This window comes from Heterodontus francisci, chromosome 2 (assembly GCF_036365525.1).
Source record: "Heterodontus francisci isolate sHetFra1 chromosome 2, sHetFra1.hap1, whole genome shotgun sequence".
Lineage (NCBI taxonomy): Eukaryota > Metazoa > Chordata > Chondrichthyes > Heterodontiformes > Heterodontidae > Heterodontus > Heterodontus francisci.
This window is the reverse complement of record NC_090372.1, coordinates 152,385,201-152,407,085: the sequence shown is the minus strand read 5'-3', so window position 1 is coordinate 152,407,085 and position 21,885 is coordinate 152,385,201. Positions and strand designations below refer to the sequence as shown.

Genomic DNA, 21,885 nt, shown 5'->3' with positions numbered 1-21,885 from the left:
AGCAAGACACTCATTTGTATCAAACTGTTAAAGAAAAGTTGAATAAGCAGTTGGACCACATGACATCGACCGAGACACCAAAAACAACACAGTCAACCCTGCAAAGTCTTCCTCACTATCATCCGGGGACTTGTGTCAAAACTGGGCGAGCCATCCCACAGACTAGTCAAGCAACAGCCTGACATAGTCATACTCAGTGAATCACATCCTACAGCCAATGTCCCTTTTCCTCCATCACCATCGCTGGGTATGTCCTGTCCCACCGTGAGAACAGATCCAACAAAGGTGGCGGCACAGTGGTGTATGGTCAGGAAGGAGTGACCCTAGGAGCCCACATGACATTGGGTCAAACGGACAAGGAAATGTCTGGTTGATTACCACATGCTGCTCTCCCTACACTGATGAATCAGTGCTCCTTCATGTTAAGCACCCTTGGAAGAAGCACAGACTGCAGCAATGGCACAGAATGTCCTCTGGGTGGGGGACTTCAATGTCCATCACTGAGTGGCTCAGTAGCACAACTCCTGACTGAACTGGCCGAGTCCTGAAAGACATATCTGTCAGACTGGGCCTGTGGCAGGTGGCAAGAGAACCATCATGAGGGGAAAAGCCTTATTGACCTTGTCCTCACCAACCTGCCTGTTGCAGATGCATCTGTCTATGACAGTATTGGTAGGAGTGACCATCGCACAGTCCTTGTAGAGACGAAGTCCCGTCTTCACACTGAAGATATTGTTATTAGAGTTTCCATATATTTTTGTTAAAACTTCGAACCTATATTTTAAAAGTGAAGAGGCTGACTTTTGGGTGTTTTTTTTTTAAAAGGAAGTTCAACAAAAGTTGAATGGTAAACAAGTTTTGCAGGAAAGCATGTGATTTCAAGTAAACATTGCCAAGAGTTATTCTTTGTTGTGACAAGACAAAATTTATGATTATCATGGGTAAAATCTGGGAACTGTTTTGGTTTCACTTTGAACTATTAAACGATGCTGGCTTTTGGACTAAAAGAGGCAGTTGGAATTTGATATGGACCTGCCAGGAGATCAGAAGAAAAAACAGACCCCTGTTACCTCTCTTTGAAGAATCCCTGCTATTGAGAAGCAAAAGCCTGTACGATGTTGTACTCTTGCCTCCTGTCTTTTTGAAGAACTCCAGAGTGGTTGCAGAAACCTTAAAAGGACTTTGCATCGAATGTGTGTGAGAACTGAAACTTTGTTCCTGCACACCTGCTGTAAGACCTATGTGAAGCCTTCTGCAGTTGAATTTCTTTGAATGTCTACCCAAGCAAACTGTTCATCAACCTCGCCTGGAAAGACTCCTACTGGCAGCCAACTATTCGACTTTGGGACACCTTGCCAAAACAAAGGACTTCCATAATCTTCACAGACTGAGTTTTTTTTTATTCCTTCTATTTCTTTGTAAGTGTGGCTAAGGTGTGGCAAGTCGAAGAGACTTAGCAGTTGGCAGGAAAAAAGACAGGGGCGCAAGGGGAGAGCCAACTGTGTAACAGCCCCGATAAACAAATTTTTCTGCAGCACCTGTGGAAGAGCCTGTCACTCTAGAATTGGCCTTTGTAGCCACTCCAGCGCTGCTCCACACACCACTGACCACCTCCAGGCGCTTACCCATTGTCTCTCGAGATAAGGAGGCCAAAGATCATTTCTTTGTAACAGCTGTAAACAAAAATCCCTTTTTTTCTTGGTTGACCGGTTTTTGGATGTATACGCATGTGTGTGAAAGCCAGGATAAAAATACGGGGCTTTAATATCTCATTTCGCATATATATTTACCTCATTATTGGTTAAGACTTAGTATATAATAAACAGATAATTCTGTTCTTTAATAAAGAAACCTGGTTGGTGTGCTTTATTCTGGGGACAAATAGCGTATCTAATTGGCTGTTTCGGTAAGTGGGAAAATTTATTGATATGTTGTGACCTGTGGAGAAGTGGGACTGAATTAACAGTGCACTCCTCCTGCCTCGGTCGTAACAATACCATCCATCATGTTGTGTGGCACCTCTTTGGCCTCCTTGTCTCGGGAGACAATGGGTAAGTGCCTGGAGGTGGTCAGTGGTTTGTGAAGCAGCGCCTGGAGTGGCTATAAAGGCCAATTCTAGAGTGACAGACTCTTCCACAGGTGCTACAGATAAGATAGGTTGTTGGGGCTGTTACACAGTTGGCTCTCCCCTTGCGCTTCTGTCTTTTTTCCTGCCAACCGCTAAGTCTCTTCGACTTGCCACACTTTAGCCCCGCCTTTATGGCTGCCCGCCAGCTCTGGCGATCACTGGCAACTGACTCCCACGACTTGTGATCAATGTCACAGGACTTCATGTCGCGTTTGCAGACATCTTTAAAGCGGAGACATGGACAGCTGGTGGGTCTGATACCAGTGACGAGCTCGCTGCACAATGTGTCCTTGGGGATCCAGCCATCTTCCATGCGGCTCACATGGCCAAGCCATCTCAAGCGCCGCTGGCTCAGTAGGGTGTATATGCTGGGGATGTTGGCCGCCTCAAGGACTTCTGTGTTGGAGATACGGTCCTGCCACCTGATGCCAAGGATTCTCCGGAGGCAGCGAAGATGGAATGAATTGAGACGTCGCTCTTGGCTGACATACGTTGTACAGGCCTCGCTGCCTTAGAGCAAGGTACTGAGGACACAGGCTTGATACACTTGGACGTTTGTGTTCCGTGTCAGTGCGCCATTTTCCCACACTCTCTTAGCCAGTCTGGACATAGCAGTGGCAGCCTTTCCCACGCGCTTGTTGATTTCTGCATCTAGAGACAGGTTACTGGTGATAGTTGAGACTGGGTAGGTGAACTCTTGAACCACTTCCAGAGCGTGGTCGCCGATATTGATGGATGGAGCATTTCTAACATCCTGTCCCATGATGTTCGTTTTCTTGAGGCTGATGGTTAGGCCAAATTCGTTGCAGGCAGCCACAAACCTGTCGATGAGTCTCTGCAGACACTCTTCTGTGTGAGATGTTAATGCAGCATCGTCAGCAAACAGAAGTTCTCTGATGAGGACTTTCCGTATTTTGGTCTTCGCTCTTAGACGGGCAAGGTTGAACAACCTGCCATCTGATCTTGTGTGGAGGAAAATTCCTTCTTCTGAAGCCTTGAACGCATATGAGAGCAACAGGGAGAAGATCCCAAACAGTGTAGGTGCAAGAACGCAGCCCTGTTTCACGCCACTCAGGATAGGAAAGAGGTCTGATGAGGTGCCGCTATGCTGAATTGGCCTTTCATATTGTCATGGAATGAGGTGATGATACTTAGTAGCTTTGGTGGACATCTGATCTTTTCTAGTAGTCTGAAGAGACCGCGTCTACTGACGAGGTCAAAGGCTTTGGTGAGATCAATGAAAGCAACATAGAGGGGCATCTGTTGTTCACGATATTTCTCCTGTAGCTGGCGAAGGGAGAACAGCATGTCAATGGTGGATCTCTCTGCTCGAAAGCCACACTGTGCCTCAGGGTAGACACGCTCAGCCAGCTTCTGGAGACTGTTTAAAGTGACTCAAACAAACACTTTCCCCACTATGCTGAGCAGGGAGAATCCATGGTAGTTGTTGCAGTCACCGCGGTCACCCTTGTTCTTATAGAGGGTGATGATATTGACATCGCGCATGTCCTGAGGTACTGCTCCCTCGTCCCAGCACAGGCAAAGCAGCTCGTAGAGTGCTGAAAGTATAGCAGGCTTGGCACTCTTGATTATTTCAGGGGTAATGCCGTCCTTCCCAGGGGCTTTTCCGCTGGCTAGAGAATCAATGGCATCACTGAGTTCCGATTTTGTTGGCTGTACGTCCAGCTCATCCATGGCTGGCAGAGACTGGACTGCATTGAGGGCGGTCTCAGTGACAACATTTTCCCTGGAGTACAGTTCTAGGTAGTGCTCCACCCAGCGGTCCATTTGCTTGCGTTGGTCAGGGATTGTGTCCCCTGATTTAGATTTGAGGGGGGCAATCTTCTTGATGGTTGGCCCAAAAGCTCTCTGAATGCCATCATACATTCCTCTGGTGTTTCCGGTGTCAGAGGCCAGCTGAATATGACTGCATAGGTGTTGCCAGTACTCATTTGCGCAGCGCCTGGCTGTTCTTTGTGCAGTGTTTCTGGCTGCTTTAAGTGCTACGATGTTAACACGCTGGGGGCTTTCTTGTAGTTCAGCAATGCAATGCGCTTAGCGGCTATGACAGGTTCCAGCTCTTTGAAGTGAGAATGAAACCAGTCTGCGTTCCGCTTCACACGTTTACCATAGGTGGTCATTGCTGAGTCATAGATGGTGTCTCTGATGTGGGCCCACTTGGTCTCTGCATCCCCTGTAGGAGTGTTTTGAAGGGCTTTTTCAAATGAATTTAGAAACCTATGTAACAGCTGTGGATGAGAAATTCTGCTCATGTTGATGCACAGGCGGCCCTTCTGCTTGGAGTGATGCAGCTTCTTTGGTTTGAGTCTAACATTGCTGCACACCAGGGAGTGGTCGGTGTCGCAGTCCACACTGTGGAAGCTGCGTGTGATTTGAACGTTGTTTAAAGAGGCTCGCCTTGTGACGATGAGGTCCAGCTGGTGCCAACGACGTGATCTTGGGTGCCTCCAAGAAACCTGGTGACAGGGTTTAGTGTGAAAGAACGTGTTGTTGATGCAGAGGTTATGATAGGTACACAACTCAAGCAGTCTCTGTCCATTCTCGTTCATCCTGCCAATGCCATAGCTCCCAAGGTAGGAGGGCCATGGGTCATGGTCGGCCCCAACCCTGACATTAAAGTCCCCCAGCAGGAACAGGTGTTCGGTATTGGGGATGCTACTAATGATATTATGGAGTTCCTCGTAGAACTGGTCTTTAGCTTCAGGTGGGGAGCAGAGTGTTGGAGCATAGATGCTGAGTAGGTGTACTGGACCAGAGGCGGTGAACAGTCGGATGGACAGTATGCGTTCTGAGCCATTTGAGGGTGGCTCTATCATGCTCAGCAAAGAGTTTCTGATGGCGAAGCCCACTCCATGCTGTCTTGGTTCTTCAAGATCCCTACCCTGTCAGAAGAAGGTCTTGCTCTCTTAGAGATCTGCTCGCAGGGAGGCGTGTCTCCTGAAGTGCTGCAATTTCCACATTGAGTCTACTGAGCTCGTTGTTAATGATGGCGGTTTCCGAGAATCGTTGATTTGTGTAAGGTCATCTGACAGGCCAGGACACGTAGTTCTGACGTTCCAGCTTGCAAAACAAAGGGCTAGTACCTTCTTTCCTTTTTTTGTCATGCTGTTTGGTGTGGTGTAACAGTCCACTTGTCGGGCAATGACCCTGAGCTCCAAGCACCCATTGAAGCAGGTGGACTGTTGGCAGGACAGAACCTTACTGACCGGGGGCTGCCTGGTTTGAGGCGGGCGGTAGCTGTCCAGTGAGATGCAATGACCTCTCCCACCAACAAAGGCAATCCGTGGCGCCCAATCTCTACGCCAATTGAGCTGTACTTATAACCCATAACTGCTGCCTTCCGTGTTGTTTTGGTCGCTGTGAGGCGACTATGGAGTGACCTCTCCATGGTGCATGCCTGGGCGGATGTATGGAGGTTGTGAGTTGCCCAAGTGTCAAAACCCCCCTTTCGGCCTTCCTGGTGGAGTCCAAAGGAGTGCAGAGCACGACGTTTGGCACCGGTATGGCTGCAGGAACTGCCGGAAACATGCCAAAGGTGACATATGACCGCCTTCGGGGTTCCGCTCCGGATTTTCTGTTAGGGTTAACTCCCTTAGCCTTGGTCTCTCCTGAGACGCCCACAAGGCAGTGGGGTTTTTAGGGTCAAATAGCATCATGTACTGGGAGCAGCACTCCCAATGGTGGGAGCTGATGAAATGTTTTATTACCTGCACCCCCTTCCCCCATCCCTACCCCCACTCTCCCTTCCCAGCTCATCCCCCTCGCACCCCCTTCCCCTACACCCCCTCCCCTACCCCTCTGATGCCGCCTTCCCAGCTCCTCCTCGCACCCCTTTCCCTCCACCCATTCCCACCGCACCTCTCCCCCTCGCATCCCCTTCCCCCCACCTACCCCTGAGCAGGGACCTGTGAGGCACCACCACCGTACTAAATGGGATAGACTTAGAACAGATCTGGCGTCTCAAAACTGGGCATTCATAAGACGCTATGTGTCACCAGCAATAGCACAATTGTATTCAAACACAATCTGTAACCTTTTGGCCTGGCATATCCCTCATTCTACCATTGCCATCAAGCCAGGGTACCAATCCTGGTTCAATGAGGAGTGGAGGACAGCATACCAGAAGCAGCAAAAGGGATACCTAAAAATGTGTTGCCAACTGATGAAACTACAACACAGGACTACATACATGCTAAGCAGTGGAAGCAGCATGGTATAGACAGAGTGAGGGGGTTAAGCTTGCCTAGGTCCATAATTAAACTGGTCTATTTAAGATAGGCCTCTTTCAACAATCTCACAGTTCCATTGGGCTGTTTAAATTAGAGTCTGATCATTTAACTTTGAGCTCTTGTCTGTGCCTGTGTGACCCTTAACTAACATCGCATGCTTATTGGGTCACAGGATACCTTCGTTGACTAGTGGTTACCACATTAAATATTTGCTTTAACTTCACCTAATTTGACCACTCTAATTTTTTTTTTAAAGTTATTTTTGTTATTAGTAAATCAGTTTGGGCAGCCAACCCCACTGAAAAAGTATCAGTGGTACCATCTCTTTAAGGGGAAGTACTTGCATGTATTCCAGTGGGATTAGTCACTACAATCCTTCTTGTCTATTTAAAATAGGATCCCTAGATGTGTGAAGCTAATTTGGTGGACCATTTTCCCCTGCAATTTTAATCTCTACATTGAGGAAGGCACAAGCTGAAATTACATAGGGTTGGCATAGCCCAATCTCACAACTCCTGTTGACTTAATTTAAAATAGGACCCATTCATGTCATTTTGAGCTGTGGTTTATGCCCAAGTGACCCTTGAGTATCCATTCTTGTCTAGCGGCTCATAGGCGCCTTCAGTGACTGCTAGACTGTTTTTGTTTTGATTTCTACTTCTACTTTTATCATTTTAATCATTTATGGAAGTTTATTTTGTTTAAAACATAGTTTGACTGGGTTGTCTCTCCATAAACCTCCAGTGGTGCCTTTCTTGAGGCAATTGATGTTCCCTTTGGCTTGCATTTTATCCAATCCCATAATTTCACTGGCCCATCACAAAAAAATCCCTTTCATAATATTTCCTTCTATCTGTTACTATTTGTATCACCTGGGTTCCGCCAGGGCCACTCAGCTCCTGACCTCATTACAGCCTTAGTCCAAACATGGACAGAAGAACTGAACTCAAGAGGTGAGGTGAAAGTGATTGCCATTGATATCTAGGCAGTATTTGACTGAGTGTGGCATCAAGGAGCCCTAGCAAAATTGAAGTCAATGGGAATCAGAGGGAAAACTCTCCACTGGTTGAAGCCATACCTAGCACGAAGGAGGATGGTTGTGGTTGTTGAACGCCAATCATCTCAGGAGGATTGCTCAATCATTGCTGCAGGAGATCCTCAGGATAGTGTCCCATGCCCAAACATCTTCAACTGCTTCATCCATGACCAGCCCTCCATCATAGGGTCAGAAGTGGGGATGTTTGCTGATGATTGTACAATGTTCAGTACCATTCGCTACTCCTCAGATACTGAACAGTACGTGTAGAGATGCACCAAGACCTGGACTTAGATTCAGGCTTGGGCTGATGAGTGGCAAGTAACATTTGCACCACACAAGTGCAAGGCAATGACCATCTCCAATAACAGAGAATCTAATCATCTCCCCTTGACATTCAACGGCATTACCATTGCAGAATCTCCCACTATCAACATCATGGGGGTTACCATTGACCAGAAATTGAATTGGAGCAGCCACATAAATGATGTGTCTACAACAGCAGGTCAGAGGCTAGGAATTCTGTGGCGAGGACCCACCTCCTGACTTTCCAATGCTTGTCCACTATCCACAAGGCACAAGTCAGGAGAGTGATGGAATAATCTCCATTTGCCTGGATGAGTGCGGCTCCAATGACACTCAAGAACCTCGACACCATCCAGGACAAAGCAGACTGCTTGATTGGCATTTCATCCACTGCCTTAAACATTCACTCCCTCCGCCACTGGTGCACAGTGGCAGCAACTCAGCTTCGACAGCACCTTCCAAACACACAAGCTCTTCCACCTAGAAGGTTAAGGGCAACAGATGCATGCGAACGCCACCATCTGCAAGTTTCCCTCCAAGCCATACACCATCTTGACTTGGAAATATATCGCTGTTCCTTCACTGTCGCTGGATCAAAATCGTGGAACTCCCTCTCTAACAGCACTGTGGGTGTACCTGCACCAGATGGACTGCAACGGTTCAAGAAGGCGGCTCACCACCACCTTCTCAAGGGGAATTAGGGATGGGCAATAAATGTTGGCCTGGCCAGCAATACCCACATCCCATGAAATGAATTAAAAACAAATTACTTACATTAAAATTCATCTGCCAATGACCATCTAACCTCAGACCATCTAGATAATTGGTCCAAGTCTCTCTCAAATAATGAAAGTTATTTCTACTTGTTTCCTGCCTACACATGTATGCTAATTTGGCCACGTGAGAATAGAATGGCATGTTATACTGAAGAGAGTTTTACATAAGTCATCATACATACCCCAGGTGAATTTCAACAATTTTAAAATAGTCACCAATTATTCTGTCATTAGCTGCTGCTGCTGGTGAAATCATCAGCCCACTCGCCAGTCGTACATATCAGAAATTTGATGCCACTGCTCATGAATTTCCCATCATTTTGCTCAGTAGATTACAAGTAAGTTGCATCTAAGTTTCAAAGATGTTTAGCTAGTAGACAAGGCTTCTTATTGACAGAATTAACTCAGAAAGTAATCATTTCCAAATGTCACAGAATCCTGCATCAGACACCGTAGAACCTGGGATCAAAATGTTTTCTAAATAGGTTTTCTGCCTGTTCTCAAAATTTATGACTTAATGCAAAGGCACAGTAATTATATTTTTGAAAGGTATAATTTACCATGCAGCAATAATTTTACAATGTGCTCTTAATATCAGTGCGGATTTCAGGGAAGTTTTAACACCTGGACAGAAAGCTGATGGGAAATCAGGTTCATTTTAATAGCTGGACCTCATTAACATTTCACTGGCTAGCTGCCTGCCCCGCAATGGGCTTCGAGAGGCAGCTCAGCGGCTTTGGACCTGTGAAGACTGAGCTTGCCAAAGACCAACAGGCTAGCAATTAGTTAACGGGGACAAGTGGGGGTTGTGAGGCAAAAGTGGGGGTGTGTGGGGGATGGGGGGAAAGTGCATGTGGAAGCCACAGCTTAAACCTTATTTGAAAGAAAGCTTGAGAGTTTAGAAAAAAATCAAAATAGTTTATGACAGAATGTTTGCATTTTTTCATGTTCATGAAGACCTGAATACAGCATTCATTTATATTATGAGACTTACAAATACCACATTTGAATGTACAGTCTAACTTCACTGTAATGGACCATGCTTATAACAAACATTCGGTTTTAAGGATCCCAATGACAAGACTCAATTTCTTTCAATGACAATTAGTTTTACTACAATGAACACTTAAGCGGGATCGACTCGGACTCACCTGGCTACAATGACGGAATTCAAGCTGAGGCTAATGGAAAAATGATCAATAGTAGTGTGAGTCTCACATGGCATATGCATTCACTGCCTGATAAAATTGCCTGCCATTTGCAAGCAAACTGCAATGAGGCAACAGTTGTGGGGAGGCAATGGAGACAGGCAATGTGCATGAATATGACGAGTAAGAGATCTTCATCTCTGAAAACAAAACTTCAAATTCAAATCAGCAATGATTTGTACTATAAAGGAATATTGGCAAGTCCCTAGATGAGAAAGGGTTCAATTCTGGGTACTGCCTGTGTGGAGTTTGCAAGTTCTCCCTGTGTCTGCGTGGGTTTCCTCCGGGTGCTCCGGTTTCCTCCCACAAGCCAAAAGACTTGCAGGTTGGTAGGTAAATTGGCCATTATAAATTGCCCCTAGTATAGGTAGGTGGTAGGGAAATATAGGGACAGGTGGGGATGTGGTAGGAATATGGGATTAGTGTAGAATTAGTATAAATGGGTGGTTGATGGTCGGCACAGACTCGGTGGGCCGAAGGGCCTGTTTCAGTGCTGTATCTCTAAAACTAAACCTAAACCTAAAAAACTAAAAAGCGATGAGGATGTTACTGAATGTGTGACATTGAGTCAGGCAGAGGATGAGGAAATTTCTGGTGATGAGGATATGGAAGGTGCAGAAAGTTATCTCTTTCATTGGATTAGTTCAGGAAGGTAATCACAACTGTGGAAAACTGTACACAGTCATTACCTGGAATTGAGAATTTTCTTAGACTGGTTAACAAAATATAAACAGCCTGTATGGAGAATAGCATGAATAACTTAAGACAGTGTACAATGTATTGTCTTTTAACAGAATAAAATTATGTTCAATCCAACTTTAGTCCCAAAGGGGTTTGTTAGTGAAGCTCAACAGTAATTAATTCATACAGTTGCGTTGCATTAAAGGATCAAAGTGGCTTGAATATGTAGGAATCTCAATATAGAGATTATAATGTCCAAATCTATAAATAACAACACTGACTACAGCCATGATAACAAAATGACCATTTTGTGCATGTATTTCTCAGCTTTTCCATTTGTTCTTTTGGGCTCAGAGTCATTGAAAATGAAGTCTAAGAAGGACCCTTTTTTGCGACTCAGAAATCTCATTTAATCTCTTTATCCCATTAACAACGATTACCATTTTCTTTCAAATGGGAGAAATAATATAACTGCACATTGAAATCATAGACTGACACCCATGGATGAAGCTGCGACTTCCTGTGCATTTTTGAATGGTTACAGTTTTGTTACTGATCACGTCTGCACATGCATTAGTTAACCTTGTGAGCATCAAAACCTGTACCTTCCAACATTCAGTGCACATCTTCACTCATTCACAGATGTCAGGAAAGATTATTCTTCAACTCAAACATTATAGAAATGGAAATAAAATGCAATGCCTGGGTAATTAACCTATTCTTTTGCAGTTAAAATGGAATCAGTTCACCTCCAAACCTTTGGGAAATCAATTTTTGCAGTCAAAATTTAATTCTGAGGGAAGAGGTAGAAAAGCTTTAAATATATATAATATAAAACTACACAATCAATCTAATAATGTAACCTCTCGAGGTAGAAGCTTAAAATAAAATGGCAACTTTATGTAAAGAATAACAATACCAGTAAGCTGTTAGTCTCACAAAACCTTTTTTCTCATCTCCTTCCCTCATGGCCATTTGTGACTCACTTGAACAACACATGCTTCCAGACTAATTCTTATTGATACACCCACACTAGTAATAGTTAAATTCCAGTCTGAAATTCCAGATCTCATTTTTACAGTAAAAGCACAAACATATCAGCTTCCATTTTGAATGTCATCTTGATATTTTCCTTAATCAGGCCAAATTTATTTCATAAAGACTCATCAGTAGTTTTTTGCTACTCAATAAATTTTTAATTTCACAAAATGCACAGCCTAAAACATAAAGGCAGGGAATTTCCTCGAAGCTGCTCGAGCTCTGCCTTTGTAACCTTGCCAATGGTGCAATGGAAATCTCTTAACATGCATTATTGTCGTTTTCACTGCACTTTTAAAAAAATTATTTCTTGGGATGTGAGTGTCGCTGGCAAGGCCAGCATTTGTGGCCTATCCCTAATTGCCCTTGAACTGAGTGACCTGCTAGGCCATTTCAGAGGGCAGTTAAGAGTCAACCACATTGCTGTGCGTCTGGAATCACATGTAGGCCTGACCAGGTAAAGATGGCAGATTTCCTTCCCTAAAGGACATTAGTGAATCAGGTAGGTTTTTACGGCAATCTCTGATAGTTTCATGGCACCATTCCTGAGACTAGTTTTCAATTCCAGATTTTGATTAGTTAATTGAATTTAAATTCCACCAGCTGCCATGGTGGGATTTGAACCTGTGTCCCAGGGCATTAGCCTGGGCCCCTGGATTACTCATTCAGTGACATAATCTCTATGCCACCGTCTCCCCACTTCTGGCAAAGTTACGGCAGGAGAGCAAGAGCTGCACTGAGGAAATTCCCAGTCTAAGATTCGGGACTGGTTCAAAACAATTTCAATACTCATTATATGCTGTGACCTACTTTAAATACAGCCACTACAATACATAATGATTTTAAGGGGCCTATCTGCCCACCTTTATACGAATATTCCCATAACGTTTTCCTCTCAAAAATATTTTTTTTTTCCCTGAATTGCCTTCCTGTTGTGCGTTAGCAGTAGATTAGTAATACCCACCCCAACCAAGTATATTCACAACTAGCCCACTACAATTTCACCCCTGTCGCAGTATCATTCCCAATGGGTTTACTGCCAATAGGAGGGAGGGAAAAGGCTGCAGCCAGGTAACAGGGAGAATCATTTTCTACAAGAATGGCTGAAGCAGCAGTGGTTCTGGGGATAATCAGCAACTGGAAGAGCTCCAAGACTCTTGGCCACATCCACAAAGGTCCTTTTGACAAAAGACAGGTTAGAAGAGCAAAATTGTTGAGCATTGCGGGCAGGAAGCCACGTAAGAAAGTGATGCAGAATGCATGGAGGTAGAAGAGGCAGTCAGTAATACTTCCACCACCCCAAGAACTGACCCTATATTGGAAGAGGTTCAGTAACCTCACAGAGTTAGCTAAGGTCACCCTAAACACTGGGGGATGGTGTTGCTCATCACCAAATCACCCCTCTCTAAGGGTTCCGAAAAAGGGTCACTGACCCGAAACGTTAACTCTGCTTCTCTTTCCACAGATGCTGCCAGACCTGCTGAGTGAATCCAGCATTTCTTGTTTTTGTTTCAGATTTCCAGCATCCGCAGTATTTTGCTTTTATTTTAGTGTTTAATTCACTGCCACTTCTCTTCCAGGAATGCCTACCTTGAAGAAGTTCTGCTCTTCTCTCCGACGGGATTTTCGTTTGTCTCTTTTACCTTGTTCACCTTCATTGCTTTCTATTTCCCTCCTGGTGTTTGATAAGGTATCTACCAAAACTCGTTTTCACAGCCACATCTCCTTCCTCAGTGACTGTCTCCGGCTCCGACTGATTCCACGTGGATTCCAACTGCAGTTTCATCCATCATGCTTTGAAACCACCCAGGATCACAGGTATCTCCGAGAAATACAATGTTCCTCGGACTGCTACTCTCGCCGCATCCTGAGATCCACACTCAGTGCTATGCGCCGCCATATGCACACACTGGACCTCTCTCTCCAGCAGCACCGTCTCACCTTATCTCAAATCTGTTCTACTCCGCAGTTTCATTTCATCTTACGTCTCATCCGACGCATTAACAAAAAACTTTTTTTCTTCCTTTCAGGTGTTAAGGAACGCAAGCTCCAGCAGCTGATGGGGACTAATGCCCCTCCAGATCCTCCTTCCGCTTCACTTCCCTCTGACCCCACCCCTTCTGATCTGACCCCTTGCCGTGTATTCACTATACCCTCTGACCTCCCCCTCTCTGATGCTGAGCGTTCTGTACTCAGCAAAGGTCTCAGTTTTATCCCCTTACGCCCCCGAGTTCCGAAGAAGGGTCACTGACCCGAAACGTTAACTCTGCTTCTCTTTCCACAGATGCTGCCAGACCTGCTGAGTGAATCCAGCATTTCTTGTTTTTGTGTCACCCCTCTCTAATGATAGCCTGAGCATCTCCAGGAATTGCTTCTCTTCTCCCCCACCATCCCCCACATAACAAACCCAGCTCTGCCACCCAGACACACACACACACACACACACACATAAACACCATAATTTTTGGAGTCTTCTGAGGATCGAATTAGAATGCTGCAGCCTATGTCAGCCACGCTAAGCCCTGCACTCCCATCATTCCCCGTCATCACACAGTTCCACCAGCTCCCAATGCCCAGCAAATTGGTTCCAAGATAGTCATCATCATCTTTAAATCCTCCTATATCCTCACCCTCAACCTATGTCAGTGATCTCCCTGCTCTATACGTCTTAGCCACAACCTCCACTTAACTTCTCACCTCCGCTCCACTATCAGTGGCAGTTCTTTCAATCATTATACCCGTCAACTGGAACTCCCCACATAAATACTTCCACTGTTCAACTTCCTTACTATTTTAACTCCCAGAACCTTCTGTATACCCTCTCCCACGTTTCATGAGCATTTTCATTCCTATTAATAATAAACTTTGTTGTTTTGTTGCAATTGTTCAGGTAGTCTTAAACCTTCTGCAGCCATTTTGATTTGTTTGCGTATTCTATTCAGCATTCGATTTTAGCATTTTCAACACCCTGCCAACATTTTTAAAAAGCTATTCAATTAGTCACACTCTCCTGCTCTTCACTCATTGTCCAGCATTTTATTTCTTTTTCAAGTATATATTTTCAGGCTGTGCATTCCAGATCATAACAACTTGTTGTGTAAAAAAAGTTCTAATCGCTCCTCTGGTTCTTTTACTCAATACCTTAAATCTGGATCCTTTGGTTACCATCCTTCCTGCCAGTGGAAACAATTCATCCTTATTTACTACATCAAAATCCTTCATGATTTTGAACACCTCTATTAAATCTCCCCTTAACCTTCTCTATTTTAAGAAGAAAGGGGGGAAGCTTGGAAGGGTCAGGGTGGAAGATGAGAAGGGTCGGGGGAAGATTGGAAGGATGGGTGGGGGGTTGTGACTGGTCGCAGGGGTGGGTGAAGCAGGTAAACTGGATCCAGCAGCTAAATGGAAAGGCACTGACCTCCTGGATCCAGCTGACCTTGCCTCCCTTTAGCTGACGGGTTCCCCCAAGGCCTGCGAAACCCGGTTGGCCAGGGTTAAATTTAAAATGGTGGCTAATTCTGAGGAGCAGGTTAGTTACCTGCCCCCATTAAAAGCAGAAGTGGGTGGCTTGGAGGCAGGCTGGGGTCAGGTTTCAGATTTTCAACATTTTTTCATCCCACCCATCCCAAACTTAGCCTTTTTCTAGGGGTTAAAAGTTCCCCACTACACATTTTCTTAAAGCACAATGTGATCACCTAATATAGAAACAACACTGACAGCAAACATTGAGAGGGCAATATAGTTTGCAGTCCAACATGTGTGGGTGGAGAGCAGTTACAAGAAGTTCCTTGTGAGTGGCATGGTGAATAACATTCTTCAGCATAAAACTGTGTATTGCCAGAATCCTCCTGACCACAGCGTAATTACAGACCATCACACTATATTTCTACCAGTCCCAGGTGCTGAGCTTCAGCAGCAGCTGCTTGTCTCTTTGCAGCTTAATCACGGTAGGCACTGAACCTTTGATATTTGAGTACATGCTCTCATAACCAGCCACCAGATAACCTCAATCAGCAGCTGTTGCTTCAAATCTCAGGGTTTCCTTGTTGGCTATACACAGACCTCTATCTATATGGTGGAATAACATAAGTTTGCTATTTTCCCCAATATAAACTAGCTACCGAAAATAACCTGACTTTAAATCAAGTTAATGACAGAGTGCAAATATTACAATGATATATATTAACTTGGTTCAATTAGCCTGCTGCTTTCACATCCTTATGAAACTAGGGGCAATTTACAATGGCCAATTTACCTAACACCTGCAGGTCTTTGGCTGTGGGAGGAAACTGGAGCACCCGGCGAAAACCCACACGGTCACAGGGAGAACTTGCAAACTCCGCACAGGCAGTACCCAGAATCGAACCCGGGTCCCTGGAGCTGTGAGGCTGCGGTGCTAACCACTGCGCCACTGTGCCGCCGTTAATGTACTTAGTACTTAGGCTTCAGCCCTTGTCATTATCATTAATCTACTAAGGGAGTTTGCTGATTGACTAACAATCACATTCTAATAGTGCATTTCATGTAGGGATCCTCAATTGGGCCCAAAGGACATCAAAGAAGTTTGAAAGTCAACAACACTGTTGTGTCATGTGACTACTAGGATGGTAGAAGGTGAACTAGATGGACCTTGGCCTTTCTTTATCCAGCATTTTCTATGTTCCTTTGGAAGTATTGCATTCAGCCAGTGAGAACTCAACATTTTCAAAAACTGTGATCAAATAACCCATACTTCTTTCAGGTAATGATTTCCGATTAAATCAGATATCATATTATACAAGCTTTCTCCTTCCTCTATATGGAAATAAAAGCTTACCGTCTATAGCCAATTTCAGGTCCGTCAGTGTACTCCTAACTCGTGCAAGAACTCGTTGCATTCGATCAATTTCCTGGCGTAAGAAGATGTTCATTGGTTGGATTGCACCCATTTTCTGTAGTCGAGCTTTCACCTGCATAATATTGTCAAAATAATGTTTATTTTATTTCAACATGATAGTTAAGGTTTGAAGCTCTTTGATTTTTCATGCCATTGCCTATGTTTTACTTACATTAATGTTTAAGTAATCCTTGATATGAATATGAAGATTGCTTTTGTGAAAAAATTTACCAAGAAATCTGAAGCACATGATCAACATGAATATATCTCACTGGCTTTACAGTATTTGTTGACTGTATAAAAGCAGGTTTTATTGTCTTGCCCTGGAAGAACTGTATCTTAGAGAGAGGCAAAGCTGCCAATAGATATACTATAAAATTTCCTACATACATTAAGCATCTAAACAAAGAATGTTTTTGGTATTAAGCTCCCAAGTGTAAAACTGCATCAAAATATCAGTGCATTTGCTTTAATTCACACCTGAATAATATAGAAATTCCCAAATCCATTGAAATATTCTGCAGAGTAAAACATTCTAATGTAAAATTTAACAACCCATGTCCATACAACATCCAGGCTTGGGGTGATAAGTGACAAGGAGCATTCACGCCAAACAAGTGCCTGGCAATGACAATCTCAAACAAGAGAATCTAACCATCCCCCCTTGACATTCAATGGCATTACCATCACTGAATTCCCCCACCATCAACATCTTGGGGGTCACCACTGACCAAAAACTGAACTGGACCAGCCACATAAATGCTGTGGCTACAAGAGCAGGTCAGAGGCTGGGAATTCTTCAGCAAGTAACTCACATCATGTCTCCCCAGTGCATGTCCACCATCTACAAAGCACAAGTCAAGAGTGTGATGGAATACTCTCCACTTGCCTGGATGGGTGCAGCTCCAACAACACTAAAGAAGCTTGACACCATCCAGGACAAAGCAGCCTGCTTGATTGGCACCCCATCTACCGTCTTCAACATCCACTCCCTCCACCACTGATGCACAGTGGCAGCAGTGCGTACCGTGTACAAGATGCACTGCAGCAACTCACCAAGGCTCCTTCGACAGCACCTTCCAAATCCTCAACCTCTACCACCTAGAAGGACAATGGCAGCAGATGCATCGGAACACCACCACCTGCAAGTTCCCCTCCAAGCCACGCGCCATCCTGACTTGGAACTGTATTGTCGTTTCTTCACTGTCGCCTGGTCAAAATCCTGGAACTTCCTTCCTAACAGCACTGTTGGTATACCTACACCCCACGGACTGCAGCGGTGCAAGAAGGCAGCTCACCACCACATTCTCAAGGGCAATTAGGGATGGGAAATAAATGCTGGCCTAGCCAGCGACGCCCACATCCCACCAACGAATAAAAAAAAGTCATCAATTAGTAAGATCATGTGAAATGAAACTTACTTCAAATGAAAAACAGTTACTTTTTAAATGTGGTTTATAATTTTCTACCAATAAAGTGGCAAGAGGTCAATGCAATATTGCCTTTTCATATCAAAGGTCTAAGAGCTGGCAATTGCCCATTGCAACTGTGTGCACATGGTGAGATCACTGTGTACTGTTGACTCACACTTCACTTCTATGGAAGCCAAAATCAATACCGCAAACATATTTCAATTGCTTCTGTACTGAAGCTGTTGGCATACATCAGTACTTTATTGAAATAAATCACACAGGTACTATACTGAAGTATTGGAAACTAGTGAGGTTAGATGCCATAAACCCATTCACCCTTCAGGCTTGTAGGTTATATGGTCTGCCATTATGGGAAATAATTGGACACATCGGGGAAAATTTTATGCTCTCCCCCACCATAGATGTTTGCAGAACAGATAGAGGTCATTTGGCCCAATATGTCTCTGCCAACTCATTAGAGTAATCTAAAACAAATTTCGCTATCCCACTGTCTTCCCATAGCCTTGTATCCTTCTCTGCTTCAAATATTTCACCAATTTCCCATTAAAAGAAGCAAAGGCCTGTGCCTCAACCACCCCCTATGGCAAAACATTCAATGTTCCAACAACGTCCTGCATAAAGAAATTCACTAAATATCTCTCTTCATTTATAGTTTTAAATTTATGGCCCCTTGTCATCAATGGAGTCATCGATTAACCAAAAGGAATAGTCTATCTCTATTCAGTATAAACTATTCATAATTTTAAAAAACTCAATGTATACCTCTTAACCTTCTTATTGGAAATAGTCCTAGTAACTCTTCATAATTATAGTTTCCTACCCAGGCATCGTCCTCGTGAATTTATGCCATATACTTCAAAGTCTTTTCTATAATGGAGTTTCCAAAATTTCATACATGTTCCAACTGTGGCCTAACCACTATTTTGCATAAATTCATTATTACTTCTTTGAACTTGTACTCTACACTGCTATTTACAAAATCTAAAATTCCACTGGCCTTTTTTTTTGCATCTTTATCTACTTTCAGGCTATTATGTATTTGAATCCAAGTTCTCTCTATTCTTCCAAACAATTCAATGTCTTTCCATTGTGCTATGCATGAAAGGAGCCGTGATGAAATAAACAATGAAATGGAGGAATTATGAAGTTAAAAAGTCAACTGTTAACACTAAATCACAAGAGCTGGGACACTTGAACCACATCAAAATGAAATAGCAGCCACGTGACCCTCCTGTACTGCAAACTTGTCTTCAAAGGTAAAACTTGTTAACCTCGTCTGAAATAGCTCTGGGGAGAATGCCTTTGAAATTGAAAGGAGGACTATCGCATATTAATGACTCTTATTGACCTGAATGGTTTAACAAAGAATTCTGTAGGCAGTCTGACTCACAGCCAAAACCAGGATGAATGGGTGTGAAGTAGCAACATCATAACAGAATAATACCCAATTCAAACATTAATCGATAGCCATGGTTATCATATCCTGGCCCATTGTGTGGTCACAACAAGGGAGAGGACCATGCATCTCCTAACTGAAACTCCAATGTAAGAGATTTTTACCTTAAAAAGATGGCCCTCTGAGAGTGAGGAGAGATCAAGCCAACAGCACAGAAAGCCTGTCCAGCCAAGAGCTGTCTGAAGGATCCAACCAGGCAAGAGAAGAGACTAAACATCTGTGAAGGTAACAAACTACACACCACCAGAGTTCTAAAATACCTCTGAAAGTTCAAGACTGCGAATAATCAGGCCTGCAACTTCTAAAAAAGAATTTCCCCTTCCCCCCTCACCCCCAAGAAGACTCAACAATATTCTGTAATCCACAAACAATTACCTCAATTTGGACTTCCAACTACCTCCTACCATTTTCTCTCTATCTGTCTATTCTTGTATATGCATGTGTGGGTGAATGCATGTGTGTATGTGGATGAGGTTGCGACCATTTCGGGAATTGTTTAAAAACAAATAGTTATTTTTTTTACCTACAGGAAAACCTGTCATTTGTCTGTTTATTTGACCCTAAAGACACTCAGGAGATAACATATCATTTTTAATAAACCACGATTGCAGTCGGTTGCGAGGTGAACAGTAGGAACCACCCACAGCCCTTACCACCAGTCCGTAACAATTGAGTTAATGGTTCTTTGATTTTCCTCCAAAATATTTACCTTACACTTATGCATATTAAATTGTATCTTCTATTTGTCTGCCAATTCTACTAACCTGTCTATGTCTTGTTGATTTTTTTATAATCCCCTTTGTTATTTTCCAAACTTCCTAATTCTGTATCATCTGTAAATTTAGAGCTTGTTTCCCTATATATGACCAAATTGATTATATATACTGAGAACAAAAATGTAATCCCCTGATGTATACCACCTCCAACCCTTCTCCAGTCTGAACAGCATCCATTTACATCAATGTTTTGTTCCCTAACTGTCACTTAACATACACCAATAACAGAGCAGAAATGTAGCAAAAGAACAAGATAATTAATACACCAAATAATAATTTTCTCCAAGTAGTCACAAGCAAACATAAGAGCAATGTGCCCTGCCTAAATAGGAATGATCCAAATAGAATTAACAATACTGGACTAGGTCATTAGTTCACAACCCTGTGCAAATTGTGCAATTGGAATTCAATAAAGCTGGTAAATTGTGGGCTGGCATGAGAAAAAATGACTGGATTGTGGTTCAGGGATGAAAACCTGCCATCACTACATGATCCATCCTGTGCATGACGCCAGCCCCACATTATGTGCTTAGCTGTAATCCCCTCTGAGGTGCTTAACAAACGACTCTGTTGTAAAACAATTGCTGTCACAAACAACGCCCATTACCACCTTCTGAGGGGATAACGTGGGCAATAAGAACAGACTTGCCAGCTCATCCCAGGAACAATTTTTTAAAAGCTCTAAAGGAGGAAAAATGGACTCAAAAAAATTAAATTCCCAGTTATGAGGTGCCAATTTTCAAAAAGGATGGCAGAATAATTTCTAGCAACTACAGGCCCATCACCCTCACATCAGTATCAGGAGTAAACTTGAAGATCACCTGTACAATATTAAACTAATAAATTGCAATTCATGCAGATTAGAAGAGAAGATACTGTCTGATTAACTACCTATGTCTTTTTAAGGAAGTAAATTCCCAAGCATATGAGAAGCCTTAAGATGTGGTATGTTTAGGCTTCCATTAAGTCACTACAAAGTTTCACCAAAAAGATTGCTATTTAAGCTTAATATGGCGGCACAGTGGCGCAGTGGTTAGCACCGCAGCCTCACAGCTCCAGGGACCCGGGTTCAATTCTGCCTGTGCAGAGTTTGCAAGTTCTCTCTGTGACCGCATGGGTTTCCTCCGGGTGCTCCGGTTTCCTCCCACCGCCAAAGACTTGCAGATGATAGATAAATTGGCCATTGTAAAATTGCCCCTACTGTAGGTAGGTGGTAGGGAATATGGGATTACTGTAGGGTTAGTATAAACATGGGTGGTTCTTGGTCGGCACAGACTCGATGGGCTGAAGGGCCTGTTTCAGTGCTGTATCTCTAAATAATAAAAAAAAATAATGGTGAGGAATCAAGACTACCCATGGAAATGGATCAGAAATTGACTGAAGGGTGGGAAGCAGCAAGTACTTGCTATGGGATCAATATCAAGGGCAGATGAGGAAGGGAAATGATGAGTAGAATTCCCAGGATCTGTGTTGGGAACTCTGCTTTTACTAATTTTAGTGAAGCTGAATGCAAACTGATAAAACCTGAAGATAATACCAAAATATTGTCCTGTGGTTGGACCTACGAGGTAAGAAGCAAGGGAAGATATTCAATAGCTCATTAAATAGTGGCGCAGTGGTTAGCACCGCAGCCTCACAGCTCCAGCGACCCGGGTTCAATTCTGGGTACTGCCTGTGGGGAGTTTGCAAGTTCTCCCTGTGTCTGCGTGGGTTTTCTCCGGGTGCTCCAGTTTCCTCCCAGTATAGGTAGGTGGGAGGGAAATATAGGGACAGGTGGGGATGTGGTAGGAATATGGGGTTAGTGTAGGATTAGTATAAATGGGCGGTTGATGGTCGGCACAGACTCGGTGGGCCGAAGGGCCTGTTTCAGTGCTATATCTCTAAACTAAACTAAATAGTGTGGCTGCAAGACTAATCCACT

The 21,885-nt window shown here is 43.8% G+C and overlaps 1 protein-coding gene across 2 annotated transcripts in view; it reads right to left on the bottom strand.

Annotated features, from left to right (window-relative positions):
• dnah5l (dynein, axonemal, heavy chain 5 like) overlaps positions 1-21,885 on the bottom strand; it is a 472,330-nt gene that overhangs the window by 31,750 nt on the left and 418,695 nt on the right. For both annotated transcript variants that reach the window (XM_068012046.1, XM_068012056.1), the window contains one exon: positions 16,240-16,372. In XM_068012046.1, coding sequence (XP_067868147.1) covers positions 16,240-16,372 — 133 coding nt within the window. The remainder of the gene's footprint in view (positions 1-16,239; positions 16,373-21,885) is intronic.